Source organism: Sarcophilus harrisii, chromosome 1, assembly GCF_902635505.1.
Source record: "Sarcophilus harrisii chromosome 1, mSarHar1.11, whole genome shotgun sequence".
NCBI lineage: Eukaryota > Metazoa > Chordata > Mammalia > Dasyuromorphia > Dasyuridae > Sarcophilus > Sarcophilus harrisii.
In genome coordinates, this window is record NC_045426.1 from 81,783,761 (window position 1) to 81,802,256 (window position 18,496).

General features: G+C 39.3%; 1 protein-coding gene across 1 annotated transcript in view; it reads right to left on the minus strand.

The window, feature by feature from the left end:
• Positions 1-18,496, minus strand: part of DOCK3 (dedicator of cytokinesis 3) — a 500,037-nt gene that overhangs the window by 55,416 nt on the left and 426,125 nt on the right. Inside the window, exons 32-37 of the mRNA XM_031958628.1 lie at positions 16,314-16,462; positions 12,086-12,171; positions 9,710-9,736; positions 9,496-9,591; positions 1,590-1,650; positions 824-917 (exon numbers count right to left, since the gene is read on the minus strand). Of these exons, the coding sequence (XP_031814488.1) occupies positions 824-917; positions 1,590-1,650; positions 9,496-9,591; positions 9,710-9,736; positions 12,086-12,171; positions 16,314-16,462 (513 nt within the window). The remainder of the gene's footprint in view (positions 1-823; positions 918-1,589; positions 1,651-9,495; positions 9,592-9,709; positions 9,737-12,085; positions 12,172-16,313; positions 16,463-18,496) is intronic.

Sequence of the window (18,496 nt, forward strand, 5' to 3'; positions counted from 1 at the left end):
AGGTGTGAAAGACTATTAGAAATCAGATTATGTTATGCTGAGCATACAGGGATACAGAACTGCTTCCTGGGCTTTTAACCAACTTTTCAATAATTTTAACTTTAAATTTTACAGAAAGACACTTGGCATCTCAGGAAATTGGGTAACATTCTCCACCATCAATTAAATCCAGGAATTGTTTTGTTGCTAAATGGCAGTGGGATCCTCATGAGAAGAGCTCGGATTTTTTTAAACATGAGGTTACTGTTTTCTATGAGAATCATGCTTGTATGGTGATTTTGTCAAGCTCTGGATTTTACTTTTCTTTTCCTGGGGGAAAGTACAAAGAATGATTGCTCTCATACAAGTCCAGGGGCAGAGTCCCAGAGTTTAGAAGCAGAGATGGAGTAATGATGCACTCAGATGATTGAGGACGTCCTTGGGGGCACAGAGGGTGGGGCAGCAGTGAAGAGAAGGAACAGATAACATAGACATTGAGAAGCTGGGGCTGTAGAGAGGGTCTGGTAGTGATGTCAGGGCTTGGGAGGGGAAGAAGGTTGGTTCTGCATTCACTTCATTTCTAACACTCTGTGCTACTTCCCCTCACCTTTTCCTCTCTCACTAATATGAGCTTATGGCTGGGATACCAAAAAGGGGAGTAGCAAAGTGAGAGGAATGGACCCATTGGTCCTTTTACACCCTTTCTGGTGGCTGGAAATCATGGCTTGAGTCTTTGTCTTCCTCTGCTCTGTCCCCAGTTCCTGAGTCTGTCAGTGAGCATTCTCCATGTTTGCCCTCCCCCCCCCCCATCTGGGGGTGGGAGGGAGAGATAGCCAATACTCACCAGTATAGTTTTCAGCCTGTAAATGCATGTCACACAGTTTGTGGATGTATCGGATGTACATTTCCTCTTTGTTGATCTCAGATTTGTAAAAGTTCTGTAAGAGTGAGATGAAATTCTTATTTAGAAGGACACTGGAATTCTGGGACAAGAAGTCAGTTTCTGAGCTCTCCCATGTGTCCAGTGCAAGCCACCTAACAACACTAGCAGAGTCCTGGTGGGTATTCTCATTGAGGGGCATTCACACTGAGAGGTCAGGTATGAGCCAGGCCTGGGAGAAAGAGAGAGAGGGATGCAGGAAAAGGATACAGAGGAGCTTTCACACGGAATGTTAATTTCCTGTTGAGGAAAGAAAATGTTCAGAACAAATATTCCTGCACTAACAACTCTGTTGAGTAGGTCCTGGGGCCTGTGCAGCTGAGCTGGGCTGACAGTTTCCCTGTCCCAGGTGGAAGCCACATTTATGCAGGTGAGAACAAACACAAGAAGGGTTGTCTGGTTTTGGCACCTTCGTTTCTAAGATAATGAGCAAATATTTTTTTCCTCCACAAATTATGATAATTACATGCTAGAGGGTGAGAGAGAGAGAGAGAGAGAGAGAGAAGAGAAGAGAAGAGAAAAGAAGAGAGAGAAGAGAGAAAGAAGAAGAGAGAAGAAGAGAGAAGAAAAGAAGAAAAGAAGAAGAAGAAGAAGAAGAAGAAGAAGAAGAAGAAGAAGAGAGATCTAGGCAAATTAGACTAGACATTGGGAGAAGTGATGATCTACTTGCCATCAAGTTAACTGTGCATCCAATCTTCTTATTCTCAGTTTCATCTCCTTTCATGCAGTCCCTAGAAAAGAAAGCTCAAGTGAGATTTTTACAATAGAACTAAAATTCGAGCCTGAATCATCACTGCACAACAACTAATAGCTCACAACCATCGATGTAGGCTATGTGCAGATTGTCAAGCCCACAGCACTGCCTCTGCTACCAACCCCCTTGCTATTTCTAGGCCTCCCAGACCACTGGTCAACTGCCCCTCTACAGCAAATCTTGAAGTACTGCTAAGTACTTGGGATACCAAGAAGGGGAGTAGCAAAGTGAGAGGAATGGACCCATTGGTCCTTTTATACCCTTTCTGGTGGCTGGAAATCATGGCTTGAGTCTTTGTCTTCCTCTGCTCTGTCCCCAGTTCCTGAGTCTCTCAGGGAGCATTCTCCATGTTCCTCCCCCCCCCCCCATCTGGGGGTGGGGAGGGAGAGATAGCCAGTACATTTGGAGATGTATAAAGCAAATGTGCACAGCATTAAGGGACTATCAGCCAGGTCTTAAACTTGAAGGCTAAGTCCCTCAGTTATTTATAGAAAGAGGCATAGATCTTTCAATTAAAGGGACTGTTGACCTTAGCTTGGGCTCAGAGGGTCTATCAATCCCCTTTGAGTGGTGTTTTCACCAAGCTCTCAATGACTCAGAAAACACAGTTGCTTTCAAGGAAGAAGTCCTTCTGTAGGAATAAAGCAAGTAGAAGAAAAGGCCTGGCCTTAGCGACTTAAAACACTAGCTTTGGTCCCAGAATCAAAGAGAGAGACTTGGCTTTCCATCGATTTGGGCGTAACACAGGAAAACATTTTTATAAGGATGCCAGAGCAGAGCAACATGCCTCTTGGTATCCTAAATGCACCAGGAGATCTTCCAAGATGAGGTAAGTGTCCTCTGAGACCCCTTCCACATCTGAAAGTCTGTAATTCCACAACAACTGCAGCCAGCAATGGCCAGAATCCCTACTTTCCAGGAAAACCCTTTCTGCTTCTAAATCACTCTACTTGTTAGATTGTTCCTCCTCCTTTGAGCTGGGGTTGGTTTCCTTGTTACTTTTACCCACTGCTCCTTGTCCTGCTTTCTAGGGCCAAGCAGAATGCTTGTTGGCAGCTATCCTTTCTTCCCTATGTCTCCTCTTCTCTAGGCTCCAGTTCCTTTGACTGATCCTTACATAGCATGGGTCTTAAGGTCCTCTGGGATGCTGGCCATTCTCCACTGATGCTTTTCAGCATCATTTGTAAAATATAGCACCTTGAGCTGATATGTGATCAGGACTGAGTCCAGAGGAGCTGTCTTAATACCACTTTTCTTTTTCAGAATCAGACGTCCTTTATACATCTCCAATCACTTGCTTGGTTGCTTTATGAAACTGTTGATTCTTCTTGTGTTTGGGGGCCAGTAAAACCTGCAAATCTTTTTCAGAAAAACTGTTATCTAGCCACATCTTCCCATCTTGTAAAGTGATTATTGTTGAAACCAAGTGGTGACTTTATGTGCAGCATTGTTTAAATTTCATCTTGTTCTTCAATAAAGTACAATACTCTTACTAGTCAACATCTTTTGGGATCTTAACTCTGTCATTTAATGTGTTAATTATTTCTCCTCACTGCCTCACCCCATGAAGGCTTTGTGCCTCCAAATTGGATAAGCATGCCATTTTTTGCCATTACTATCAGCAAAATGTTAAACGGCACAGATTCAGGCATGTATCCCTGAGGCACTCTACCTGAGACTATCTTCAAAGTAAACACAGACAAATGTTGACTATTAACAATTGCTCTTTGAGTACAGTTAGAAATCTACCTAACTGGTGCTGTACACATTTCCCCACATGAATATCACAATAAAAATAAGGAAAAAACCTTACATAGTTGGTCAGATTCTTTGGTAAAATCTAAGTAAACTATCTCGATAGCATTTTCCTGATCAACACCTACATATTAGAGTCCTGTATTGACCAGAATTCACCAGGCTGCAGAAGGCAACAAGCTGCACATTTGAGATCTTGTTTTTCTCTAGTTCAGACTGAGTTTTCTTCACATAAAAGACATCTGCTGATATAGCACAGTGTTTGCTAGTTTTGACCCAGAAGGCAAAGGAAAGAACAGAAGAAGAGAATTCCTTTGGAGAAACTATTGTATATCTTGGGAAAGAAAGAAGCTGGTAAAATGAGAGAGAGCTAACTCAAAATCCCCCTGGTGTGGGACAATAAGCATTTCTTAAAGCCACCAAATCTCTGTAGCAGCTCCCACATGGCTGGACATGGCTACCTTTCATTTCTTCTCCAACTGGCTGGGAAAGAAGGTGAATATCCCCTCTTCTGGAAGATTCAGCAATAACCCTGACAATGGTGATGGTCCCTTGGGGTAGCACTTGTGTCCTTTATGTAAAGGGCTGATGACCAAGGGCATGCTTACCCTTCCTCAGGTTGCCTTCTCTTTGGCCACTATCTGGGAAAGAGAAATGCTTAAAGCTCTTTCTTTCCTTATTTATTTAGCACTTTGGCATGAATTCTGGTGAAAAATTATATTTTTGGGTAAAATGAAGTTAAAGAATTCTAATTAGGCTCTCGTTTGTCATAGCTGCCAACAAACGGTAGGCAGAACAGCCTGCAATTAAGGGGAATGGCCAAAGGTTTAGTTGTGTTCGGTTGGTTCAGTTGTATCTGACTCTTGGTGACCCCATTTGGGATTTTCTTGGCAGAGATACTGGAGAGATTTGTCATTTTCTTCTCCAGATGAGGAACCTGAGGCAGCCAGGGTCACACAATTAATTAAGGGTCTGGGGCCACATTTGGACTCAGGAAGATGAATCTTCCTGTCCCAGCACTCCATCCACTGAGACACCTGGCTGCATTAGGCACCTCATTTAATCTCCCCTACTCAGTGTTTTACTATGAGATAGTTACCTGCCCCTGTTCCCCTCGAGGGACTACATGGGAGGGCACACAGAGGAAGTTCTCTGAGGTTAATCTTTTCTAAAGAAACATATTAGGAATATTCAAGGTATGATTTCTAAGGACACGTCTCAAAGCTGCATTTTAGGTAAGTGCTGCTATGTAGCTATAAACAAAGTTCAGTTGTCACCAGACAATTCATTCCTGAGCATCTTCTCCTCCCTCAAACCCCTCCAAGGATGAATGAATCATTCTTCAGCTACCACCTCCAGTCTTATAAGGCCATCTATGTTCACACAGCACTTTCTTAAGGACCAACTGCACCAAGAAAACTTTGTGCCTTCATTTTTTACTGCGTCTTTGAACATAGAATATAAGAATCAGATCACACCAGCCCTTTGTTGAGAAAAGCTAGCTCAAGTGGAGCCCTAAGTAGTACTCTTCTCCTGAATGATGCAGAGAGTCATCCATTCTGTCCTTTTTTCCCAGACTCAGTGCAAGAGCCTATAGCCCATATCCCACCGGAAGGAATGTCTAGTACCTGGCAAACAATAGGCTCCGTTTTCTGGAAATAATTTGAAATTTTTATCTGGTGCTATTTTCTACTTGACTACAGTCAGACTTTTTTTCAACTTGCATGGCTAAACTGAAAAGTGTACTGTTAGTAAGGTGGGACTCCAAGGGGCCTATCTACCATATCTGTGAACAGCCAAATAGCACTCATGTTTACTATTCAGTGCTTTCCAATTTTCCCTCTTATAGTTACAGCTTATGTTCCTTCAGGAACATAAAAATATGCTTCTAGGCTTACAACAAAAGAGGAACTTCTTAACATCTCCAAATTTTACAAATCTACTTTCCCCCTTTTCTTCTAGACTTGAATGTATTCTATTCTTTATTAATTTGGAATGGTCTAGGTGTTGTCTCCCCCCACCAAGTTTAATTATTTTTTAATGAGCAAAAATCTATTTTCTATCTCATTTTTTCTGTCCCTCACAATGAAAAAAAAAGAAAAACAAAATCCTTAAAACAAAAAGTCAAGAAAAACAAAACCCAGCATTTTTCTTGTCTGAAAAATGTTTTACTTTGTACTCTGAGTCTAACTGCCTCTCTGTCAAAATATGAGTAGCATTTTTCATGAGATGAAATCTAGCTGTTGTCTTATAAAGAGGCCTTGGGTTGGATTAAATTGGTCTCTCAATCTGAGGGTTCCTTAAAGTTTACCTAAAGGTCTTAGATAATTATGGAATTTGAAAGCCAAGATTCCCAAGATCAAGATTCTTAATCCTAGAAACTCAGCAGGGTTCTTTCCCCAGATTTGTCTCTTTCTGTTCGTAACTGCTGGGGACACTTCTTGAACATTTTTGGGCACTGGTTCTAAGATTTATGAAGTAGGGCCACTCCCTGATAGCCAAAAGATGATTGATGTACAGTTATAGAAATGAAAGTGCTTTCAAATCCTCAGGAAAATCTGTATTTCTATAAGACCAAAATAAGATTTTTTAAAAAAATAAAACCAAAAACCTCTTTGCTTCTCACCAGGCTACAATATAGACTTCTCTATCATGCCCCAGAAAACTCTTCATCCTGGAAGATCCCTGTAATTCACAACTCAAAATACCCTTAACCCCTACAGCCCTTCCCTCTAACTGGATAGATCCTCCTAGAACTTTCATTTAAGGAGGAAACCCAGGCTAGCTGTCTCTTCATTTCTCACCAAGCTGAAATCTGGACATACCCCAAGCCCCAGCATCTTCCCAATCCCTTTCAGCTCCCTTTTCTATGTTGTCTTCCCAGAACAGAATGTAAGCTTCCTGTATTTGTATTCCCAGTGTTTAGCGTAGTCCTGGGCACATAACAAATGTTAATAACTGCTTGTTGTCAGATTGACTTTGGAAGACCCCGTTCACAAATTTTTGTTGCAGTCTACAATTAAGGTCCATTATCCTTCCTTTGGAATGTGCCCATAGCTTGTATGCCCAGATTGCGATGGGAAAACACCCATGTCTTTCAGTTACCATGTTTTCGTTTTTCGACCAGTCCTCACTTGAACACATATTTGCTGGATTGAAATGTTTATGGCAAAGCCCTTGACTGCTTCTTGTTAGTGTCCCCAATGACAGAAAGACTACCCTGCTAGGAGGAAATATTTCTGGGGAGACAGGGAATAGTGACAGGACATGTTGGTTATCATTTCAAGCAATTGACTCAGCAGGAGAGGGAGAGGCAAAGAACTGAAAAGCAATGAGGAAAAAAATGAAGAAACTTGAAAAATGACCCTGAGAGACTCTTATCTGGCTCCTAGACACAGCTTGGAGGTACCTAAATGCAAGTGAATAAAAGGAAGACTTGGTTTCCAAGACCATGTCCCATTCCTTGACAATTCTATTTATTATTCTGAGGTACCAAATCATGATGTCATGTTTGTGGTTAGGGTTTCATTAAGCCATGGGCTACATCACTGAACTATAGGATTTGTTCTTCACTCTCACTTCCAGACTGCCTCTTGGCCACCCATTGGTCAATAATCTCTTCCTTTTTTGAGGGTCACTTCCTTCATTTTTGGGGATTAGTGAGGTGACACAGCGGATAGTGCACCAGGCCTGGAGTCAAGAAAGCTCATCTTTCTGAATTCAAATTCCTCATATTTTGGCATTTTAATATACTTGCTGATGTCTCTGTGATATCCTGTGATGTCCCAGTCTCTCAGTTCAGCAGCATCCTTGACTCCAAAGACTGGGATTTGGGCTTCATTTCATCCATTCATGGTATTGGCAGATCCTGTATCCTACCATTACCTATCACTCTTCTATCTCTGAATTCCAAAATCCCCATCTCTAATTAACAGTTGTATAAGCCTTATTTTGCATCTACAATCTACCATCCTTCTCCTGAGGAAAGGGAAATATAATTTACTATTAGTCTTCCAAAGTCAAGATTGATCACTACATTGATCTGACTTCAGATGTCTTTTAAGATGTGTTTTCTTTTTACATTATTATAGCCATTGTATAAATTGATCGGCGGTTCTGCTTATTTCACTCTTCATGAGTACATACAAGTCTTTCAAGTACTCTGAATTATTCATCTTAGTAATTTCTTATTGTTTGATAATATTCCATGATATTTTCATACAACAAATTGTTTACTTATTCCTCAATTGATAAACATCCCTTTTTGTTTCTAATTCTTTGCTACCACAAAAAGTGCTGTTATAAATATTATGTATATATAGGATCTTTCACTCTGTCTTTAATTTTCATGGAATATATGCCTATTTACAGCATCACCAGGTGAAAAGATATTAATAGGATAGTGATTTTCAGGTTTACTTTCTTATCCAGAATGGTCAATTCTAACAAGAGTGTTCCTCTCTTTCCATGGTACCTCCTACATGATATATTTGCATATTTTATTATTTTTGCCAATCTGATGGGTGTATGGTTATTTTTAAAAATAACTTGCATTTCTTTTATTGTATTAATGATGTGGAGCACACTCTATTATGCTTATGGAACATCTGCATTTCTTCTTTTGAAAATGATCACTTTTGAGCAATTATCATTAGGAGAAAGATTCTTGATCTTATGTACTTGTATCAATTTCCTATATACCCTAGATCTCAGACCTTTCTCAGACATATCTCTTGTGAAGATTTCCTACCAACCAATGGCTTTTTTCTTATTCTAGATATGTTTTGTTCTTGGAAAAGCTTTCAATTGTTTGTGTACATTTGTATGTTGTTTTCATCTAGTAGAACACAAGCTTCTTGAGGGCAGAGTTTTTCAGGTTTTTTCTCTTCATTTCCCTGGTATCTAGCATATTGTCTTAATAAATACTTTTGGACTTGAACTGAAGAGATGAGTTTATCCCTACATACTCTGCACCTGCTTGAATCATTGTGGCATTTCTCATTTCAGCAATCATTGCAGGCTGTGAGAACTACCTCTGTCTCCTGTGTCCACTTGTTGAGAAGCACTCCCCCCTGCTCCTGCATATGTCCGCAGCCAAGAGAAGGCGATTGCTACTTGGGGGATGGATTTTATCTCTTTATCAGCAACTGCTACTCGGGGGATGGATTTTATCTTTTTATTATCGCTCATCTTCAGCAAGCAATGTCCTCTTCCTCTGTCTCCCCAAGGTGCCCTTTCCCACTACCTGAACCCTGCTGAGAGAGTAATTAAGGGACTTCACTGGCACTTAGAAGCTCTTTCATAAAGCCTTGCTTGTTACTAGAGAGAAGATGGCGGTTTCATGAAAAACATCACTATCATGTGGAGACCCAGAGCCTTCTTTCTGTGAGGATGCCAAAGCATTGAACTCATGATTTTCATGATACATAATGAACAAGTATACCCTAGCTGTGGAAACGGACGCAGAGAGAAGATAAACTCCACAAAGCAAGCAGTTACTAGGAAGATTGAATAGAACTCAAGTGTTCCTTGTTCTGAGTACATGATTTTGGACCAGATGAGATTTTTCTGCCCATTTATATTCCCAAGGCAATTATGCACTCAGGAAACGTGCAGAATTTGCCTTCTCTCCCCAGTCCTATTAGATTCTGCTCTCCTTTTCTCTTCTTCCTTTTTCTCCTCTTCCTTCCAGTGCTCCCTTCCCCACAGTTTTACCTTTTTTTTTTTTTTTTTTTACAAAGAGCCAGATTACCCAAATTCTAGCCTGTTAACCCTGCCCCCCAATCCCTTTCATGATTTCCACAGATTCCACTATTCATTTCTTTCATTTGGGACACAATTGCACAAGGACCACACAAAGTGCTGGTAGACCTAAGGGGTTATTTTAGTCATCCTTGGGCTGTATTACCCCTGAAAGAATATGTTTTGTGTGCCAGGGACAGAATCCTGATTGGTGATTTCCATTACTGATAAAGACAGTTCTCTCTCTCTGAAGGGCATTAGCCATCATTTTAAAGGTCACGAGATGTTAGTCCAGAAAGGTCAGACTTGTGTTGAAGAAGAGTACCTGTAGTCAAGGAGGCGCTCCATGAGACGCGTGACAGAAGTGACAAATGAGAGGCCTGTTTCTCTCCATGTTTCCTGTTCAATTTTCTCTAGCAGACTGTTGGAGATAAAAGGACAACTCATGAGACTGTACTCCACATCCCGGTGAAGCAGCAGAGAGACAGAGGGAGCGCCCGTCTCTGGGAGACAGCAGACTCACCAAGTGGAAGCCTTACCTCGGGTAGGGCCCAAACAGCTGAGTTCTACTCCACGCAGCAGGAAGCAAAGACAAGGAGGTTACTAAGCTGATAGCAAAGAATGAAGATCCGCTGTCCTCTCCCATTGCCCCAGAAAAGGTTATAAGCACAAGAGTTGTGCCCTAAAACAGACGGGCTCAGAGCACACCTAGGGGGGACAGTGTAGATCCGAACAGAAGAGACAGAGACAAAGAGACAGAAATGGTGAGAGTGCAAGGGATGAAAGAGAAGCAAAAAGAGACCAATAGAGAAAAAGGGAGGGAGGTAAAAAGGAAGAATGGAGGGAGAGAGAGAGAAGATAGAAGAGAACAAAAGAAAGAAGAGAGAGAAACAGAGAGGGAGAGATAGAAGCATAGAGGGAAGAAGATAGAGAAGAGAAAGAGAAGGAAACAAAAGAAAGAAGAGAGGAACAGAGGAGAGAGAGAGGGAAGAAGATAGAGATAGGAGAGAGAAGGGAACAAAAGAAAGAGAAAGGAACAAAGAGAAAAGGAGAGAGAGGAAACAAAAGGGAGAAGAGGAGAGAGGAGGGAGAAGAAAAAAGGGAGGAAAAGGGAGAAAGTGAAAATAGGGAAGAGAGAAGAAGAAAGAGGGAAGAAAAAGGGGAGAAAGATAGGAGGGGGGAAACAGGGAAAAGAGAGGGAGAGAGAATGAGAGAACAATGATAGACATATTCAGAGCTATCCCAAGCTAATATTGGCATTACTTCACAAAAAGCATTCTGAGGAGTTCTGCACTCCCCTGCTGCCTGGTGAACCACGCAAGAAGACACTAAGGAAATATCTTTGGGAGAGAAGAGGTTTGTCTTAGTCTCCGACACACTGGGTAGGCTAAAGGTCAGAAAGCATTTTTCACATTTTGTGGAAAGCAACAAATCATTTTTCAGTCGTATGTTCTAGGATCTTGTCAGGAATCCAAGTCCTCTCTGTGCTAACCTTTACAAATCATTATTAGTTCTCTAATCTTCAAATGAATTACTGTCATAGTATTTATTCAATCAACAATTTGGGAAATTAAATACGTTTACGTGGAAAATTGGCTAGAAAGCTGGCCTCAAAGTCAGAAAGACTTAATTTAAGGTCTTCCTCTGACCTTTAGAGACTTTGAGATTCTGACTGAGTCACTTAACCTCTTTGGATCTCAGGAAACTCCTGAAGACCACCCCATCAGGGCAGGTGCTGATCTTGGCAAGGAGAGTTTCCTCACATCCTACACCATTGAAATCACAAGTCTGGTCCAAAAAAGAACAACTTTTGCATATTTGCTATTTCAGCAAAAGGCTTTCTGGCTTGTAATTACACCACCACTTAAGTAAAGAAAATCTTCAAATTTCAAACCACAAGTGAGATGAGAGGGACTTTTTTGCTGTAATTGTTTTCTATTTTTCATTCTTTGGGATAATAAAAACAACATCATTTATCACTTATCTTTAAGTGGGAGACCTCAGGGAAAGAAGATCTTTTCTTCTTTCTTAGCCCATTACCTGGCAGGATGTTTCTTACTACAGCACTGAGACCAATGAGAAAGTCATAAAAACCCTAGAATATGTGGTCGGATCACCTCTTGCAGATCATGAACCTGAGTTCCAGAGATGGGAAAAGGCCTTACCCATTTAATTTTAAATAGTGAATGGCAAAACTTGGGTTAGAGACCAAGACTTCAGAAACCCAGGACTCTGGTCTTTTTTTTTTTTTTTAATTCAATTACCAAGGATTTATCTTTTCTCCCTCCACTTTCCTCATTTCCCATTCTTGATCCCCCCCACACTCCTGCCCCTAAGAAAAAGAAAATCCTTGTAAAATGTGCACAAAACAAATCCCCTTCTTGGCCATGACCAAAATGTGAGTCCATTCTAGTGATAGCTTTCTGGCTATCATTGTCTAGCAGCAGAAGTTCCTCACTATCTACAAGAAAGACCCCATTGCTTGGAGGAAGAATTGAAGACTGTAGGCTGGTCTCTCATAGATAGACAATAATGCAAAAATGTCCTAGAGAGGAAAGAATCCCTTTCTCTTTAAAATAGAGAGACTTTTTTGGGGGATAGAAATAGGAAAAAAACACATTTAACTGGTTAATTCTTATGAGACAAATACCAAAGTGATGTAAGTGATATAGGAAATAGGACTAGGCAATTAAAACAAAATAACAATTGTCTTGATGAATGTAAAAGCTGTCATATAAGTAATCAGTTGTTTGAATGTCTACATTCCACTCTAGGTCAGGGGAAGGCCGGTTCTGGAGTCCCCACCCTTATTGAGAGAAAACTTATTGGTTAACAGATATTTCTGTTTTCTGACTGTTTCTGATGGTGAGAATGACCCTGAGCCCGCAAGGGGATTGAGGGCCGACATGGCTTACAGCAGACTGAAGAGCTCCCTGTAGTTCTCATCTCCTTTCCCTTCTGATACCAAGCTATCCAGTTTATCGATTAGCTCAGCTTCCACCTAGAGGAAAGAAGAGATTTCTTAGGGAGAGGACAATAGGTAAAAAATTCAGCCACCATTATGTGGGAATTGTTGTTCCTGGCTTTTGTTCCCTTCCTGGTGTTTTTCTTGTTCCAAACAAACTCCAGTTGGGCCAGATTGTTCTATAACACTACGATACCATGCCCCCGAGTCTGGAATACTACCTGCCCTGTTTATTTCATGGAAAGATGAGACCCATATAAGTGCCAGGTATTCTTTCCCTAAATCAAGGCAAAAAACAAGCCCAGCCTGGTAAGAAAGGCATTTTAGTTTTCAAAGAAGGCTTTGGTAAGCTGTTTTCTTTCATTTGCAACAATATCCATATACTGTCTTTATGTGAAAAAATAATTTGGCTGGAACCTTATCCTCTTTTACCAGTCAGTCATAAAGGAGAGCTCACTGGGAGACTAATCTACAGTATAATTGCTGACATTAGTTTGTTGTGATTATATGAATGAAGGAGAGAATAAGAGGACCGTGGAACTTCCCATTCAGTAATTCACCTTGAAGAGCCTTCTTTCCGCAAAGTAGAAACACACTGGATCTAAAATCTTTTGTGCTGCTGTTATTTACAAGTCAATTGAAGGTGATGAATTTTTTTTCCTAAATTCTAAAAAATGAGGTGTAATAGCATCTCTGCTCACTAACTATTCCTTTCAAGAACATAATGCGCAGTAACTGTTTATTAGCCTTTTACGACAGTGAAATCGGGAGAGGGATTGGTCATATGTGATAAATCAAATCTTTCCAATCTTGGGAATATTTTTGACTTTCTTGTCCCTCACCCTCTCATGGTTTATTATGATTTACTATGATTTACTGAGGAATCTCCTTCTATGACATCTTTCACATATGTTCCCTCTGTCCTAGTCCCACTGCTCCTCCTCTAGTACATACTCCCATCTTCTACCGCTATTTCCACTCAAAACAGGCTTGCTTTGGTAGACTTTTGCTCTGACTTCCTTTTTGGTGAGGCCGTTAGGATTAAGTGATTTGTGCAGGGTTACACAGCTAGTAAATATCAAGTGTTTGAGGCTGGATTTGAACTCAAGTCCTCTCGACTCCAGTGTTCTATACCCTGATTTCTTGTCTTTATCCTTGATTTCCTCCAATTCATTCTTTGCATTGTGGCCTCATTCACTTTGATTATTTCTCCCCAAACTCTCCAATCTCAAACTGCTCTGTCTCACAATTTCTACATGTATAAAGTAAATCTTAAACTTCCTACCCTAGTATTCATGTTGCCCTTAGAATAGGTATCTTCCTATTTTTCCAGCTTCAGCTTATAGGCGTATGCTCTCCAATAAAACTGGACTACTCTCTGTCCTCTTTACATTCATGCACTTTCTAGGCTCTGTGACTTTGCTTATGATATTCCCTACACCTGGAATTCTCTCCCCTCCTCTTCCAACTGAATTTCTGTCTAATATATAAAGCTCAACTCAAAGGCCAACGACATTTAAGGAAGGCTTTCCTGATTTTCTTCCCTTCTTTCCCCCAGGCATATAGGTCCCCTGCTTTGGACCTTATGTAACAGTTTGTTTTTGATAACTCTTAAATCATGTGTTCTGTATTATGATTACATATTTTGGTCATATCTTTGGGACTCATATTGAGTGGTGTCAAACCCCAATAGAAATAGGGGCCATTAATTCATATCTAAGGATTCCTGCAGGTTTCCTATTGATTTAATTTCAAAATGTAACACTACCTATGTTTTATTGAATTTTAATTTTTTTTGGTTAAGTATTGCTCCACAGTATTGCTATGGGTATGACTCCTCTATTCTACAAGCTTCATAAAAGCATTGATGTATCTTTATCATTTTGTTTTCCAACCCACAGAAGAGAGCTCTATGTGTAGTAAATACAGTAGCAAATAAATAGTAAATACAGTAAATATAAGAGTAAATAATTATTTGTTGAATTGAATCTTCACAAAACTTTTGGAAATGAGGGTTGTATTTGTCTATTTCGGATAGATATTCCCATTTGCATGACATGATCAAGCACTAGGATACTACAAACTCTTAATACTCTTGTCCACTGAAAAGAGTTTAAATCTTAATATTCCACACAAGAAAAAATAAATAGGCGTTAAATGCCAAATTGTCAGGTGCAAATGGATGGACAACCTATTGAACTTGTCCATCTGTGTGAATATATTGATCAGGTATTGCAGATGAAACAATGAGTTGGACTCAGAATTTAATAACAGGAGATATGTATCCAGATTGTATTTGGAAAACAGTATAGTACTTTAACTGATTTCAAGCTTCTCCTTAATTATAACAACAATAGAAAATTCCCATCTGTTTTTGACATCAATAGTCACGTAGGTGACCCCAAGAACGGTTCTAAGGAGTGATGCAGGGTGGTCCCAAGTAGACTGCAGCATCCTATTTAGGATGGCTAAGGGGCTAAAAGTGGCATAAAATATCACCCAGGGTTAGAAAAGGAGATTTGGTCGGGCCTATTTATGCAGTAAGGTCTGGAACAATGAATGGTGAGAGGGTGACAGTGTAAGAAGATTTAGATAGAAAAAGTGACACATTTGTTAAATGATGAGGGGGAAATGAGTCTACTTCAATATTGCCAGGAGCACGAAATAGAGGAGAGATTTTTGGGAGAGGTCTAGAATTGCAAGGGAAGACAAACCTCTTATCTCCAAAGTAAATGTATCTAGGCTAAATGAAAAAGGAATCTATTCAAATCTATCACCTTATAATTTGCAATATCGACTAGTTTAAGTTTATAGCAATTGCTTTTATTCTGACCATTAGGAAAACCAACATTTCTAAAGTGAAATCTTGATTTCCCCATTTATTCTCCACCAATGAGTTTTATATCCCAGAGGCTCTTCCCATGCATCCAGACAAGGTTTTCTAACTACCAGAGTTGCAACCTTAATTTGAAAAATCAAGCTGTGTTTGGTTTGGCGAACATGTTCTGTTTGCAATTGTTTTTTATGCAGGGAGAACTCAGAGGGTCACCCTGATGCAGAACTAAGTCTAGCTCAAATTGCTTTGCTCTGCAGTATGAACTATGACAGTGTATAAGAACTCAGCATTGGACTTTACATACAGTAGGAGCTCAGTAAAGCTCTGTTGAATTGAAAAATTGATTGGTGTTAATGCTGTAAAGTTACCCATGTATATATCCTGTAAATTAAAGGCTATTAAATAAAAAAAAAAAAAGAAAAAAAATTGATTGGTGACTTGGATTCTATTGAAAAACATTTTTTTTACTTTGATCAGCAGACACAGGCTGGTTTACTGGAATAGGAAAGGTTGATGCTAAAGACTGAAAGAATAAATGTCCTCCTTTCCTGAAGAGGCAGTTTACCTTTGACTTTGGATGAAATCAGAGGCAGTTGCTGGTCATGGATTATTCTTTTTTGAGTTCTGTGTAGGTTATCCCTTCACTTGCCTATCAACTGTCAAGTCACTACAGAGAAATGAGACCAGAAAGAATGACGAAGGGACAAGTTGTCATTGGAAGGGCAGAAGCACATAGCTTCAGGGGAAATAAAAAAAATCTTTTTCATAATTGTTATTTCTCTTGATTTCATCTGTGACCAGAATCTTTGTTCAGAGAATCCAAGAAAGCTGCCCTTTGGGAATTTCTAGAGATTACCCAGTACATCCCTTTGCCTTCAAGTAAGAGTTAATATTGCAGGAGGGTGACCCTCTGCCTCTTTCTGCAATAAAAAAAAAACTATTGTAAAAAAACATATTCCATAAACCAGAAATTTAATGTAGTGTACTTCAGAAAGGATGACAACCTCCCAATACATCATGGGTACTCTTTGTTTCTAGCAGTAGTCTGGAGATGAAATATCTTCCCTGTTCTCTCCTTGATCACACTTGGGCCTCTTACTTCTTTTTACTCTCAGTCCTAATCCTTCCCTGCATAAATAAGCTAGGAAAATTAGTTCACATTTTCAAATCAGTCAAAATAAATCAAGACAAAACAAACCTGTGAAAAGAGCCTTAAATGTCAAATCCTTATCTAACTGATAGATCCCACATAATCTCTCACCAGGGAGCAATGGGCTTGTTGAGCCTGCCTCAGGAGGTCTAAGAAGAGAAGATCCTGAATGACCCTGAGAAGTTGTCTTACCTGTTTGAAGTTGCCATTTTTCCTCTGCTCCCAGTCCATCATATCATGAAAGATGGGGATCATGATATTACGAACCTCTGGCTGCGGGACTAGGGTAACACCCAGAAAAGGACCGATCATTCCCGGAATAAAGTGAATTTTATGTTCACCTAGATGGCAAAACAATTTATATTCAGTTAACGTCTAATACTTTCCTCCTACAGAGGATATAAAATACTAGGTTGTCAATTAACCTTTTGGGCAATAAAGACTCTTAGAGCAAAGCAGATTCTTCAGTTAAGAGTATTTGGAGAACTAATTCTTTTGCTATCTAACTTTCATGGGTGAGTTCATTGTGGTTCTGTTAGACACACTGTATTTCCCTTCTTGGAAACCTGAAAGTTGTTTCTATGAATTCCCTGAAAACTCCAAACAATTTATTTATTCTCAAATCAAAAAGTAGAATAGGTATTGGCTATAATGGACTTTTGTCTTTATTCTCAGTTAGGATGAAGACCTTGAAACAATTCCAAAGAATATTTATTTCAAAGTCAATTTATTTAGCTTGGTGCTTATTGCTTTCAGCTTCAGTTAAAAAGATCTTACTCTGATTTTGCTCCTGAATGTATATTATTGAACTGAACAGGTTTAAACTTTTCAACACCAATATTATATAATATACAACATCTTCACAAGCTCCTCTCACTCCAACTTGAGCATAACCTCCCACGCAACTGGGTCATGGCACTTCATTAGTTGTTACTAGGCTGGAATAGAAATTGGGATACTTAAAACTAGAAACACTTCCATGTGACTTTTTTTTTCACATTTCAAACTGAAAAAAGATTGGTTCCTTTATTAAGAAAGATAGAAATATATATACTTAGACCTAACTCAATAAGGAATTAAATCTTTTGGAGAAAGTCTTTTATAAGATTCAAATGTACCAAATTCTTGACTGGAAAAATAAAAGAGTTTTGTAGCTGTTTGCTTACTGTGATTGTGAGTGGAACTTAAGGCACTTAAGTGTATTTGCCCAGATCATGGCTGGACTGATCAACAATAGGAAGTCTTAGTTTTTTCTTTGGACTGTGAAAATGATACCTGGGAAAATAACATTCTAAAAATACTATTATCACTCTTTTAAAAAACACTAATGAGGAGCAAACTGGTTTTGTGTGCTTGCTTACAGTGGGGATGACTTTTTTTTTTAAATTAATTTAATTTGATTTTTTTTGGGGGGATGACTTTTTATGGCCTTTGCAATAAGGCAAAGAGATCTTATCACTATGTAAGTTTATCTCATAGCAATGAGAAAACATCATTAAACATCATTTACATCAACTACTACATAGCCCCCGAAGGCATAAGGTATCATCAACATGAAACTTTTGAGGTTATTAACTGTGCACTGAAAAGTTCAATAAATAGCATATTTTGTGAACACATATTAACAAAATGGTACAGATTTTGCATCTGTAAAGAGGGGAACCTGATGATGGCACTGCTTATCTTGAGTTCTTGAGGATTTTAGGACCAATATGGGGGCTAATGTTAATTCATCTATGTCAGAAAGAATTCAGTTGAATGAGAGAAAATTAGAATACCGATGATGGATGTTCTGGTTGGTAGCATCACTCTGATACAAGTAAGATATCAGCTTTTCTTTCTTCCTTCCTTTCCTTCCTTTCCTTCCTTCCTTCCTTCCTTCCTTCCTTCCTTCCTTCCTTCCTTCCTTCCTTCCTTCCTTCCTTTCTTCCTTCCTTCCTTCTTTCCTTCCATCCATCAAAAATTGATGACATAATTATCCATAAGTCATTCTAAAGATTCCTATTCTGAACATCCTACTTGGGAAAGTTGTAGTAAAAATTAGAACCACAGAAAGGCTATAGTCCTCCGGAGAAGGAAAACCTCAAATTTATGAAAAGCAAAGGTTAAGTCAACCTTACAGTCAGATCTTAAAGCTTAGGTACCCACAAAATTCTCGTTTTTCACATTCGTGAATTCTGCAGTTTGGTAGCAGTGATCAGAATTAATGGCCTGATGAAACAGTGATAGTCATTTGGCATATGTTAAAAAAAATTAGTTTCCTATATTTCTTTAGTTTTCTATATTTCTCATCATCTTTAATTAATATGATATATTTACACAGTCTAGACAAATTTGTGTATAATTCTTAACAACCTAACAACCAACTGAGTAGT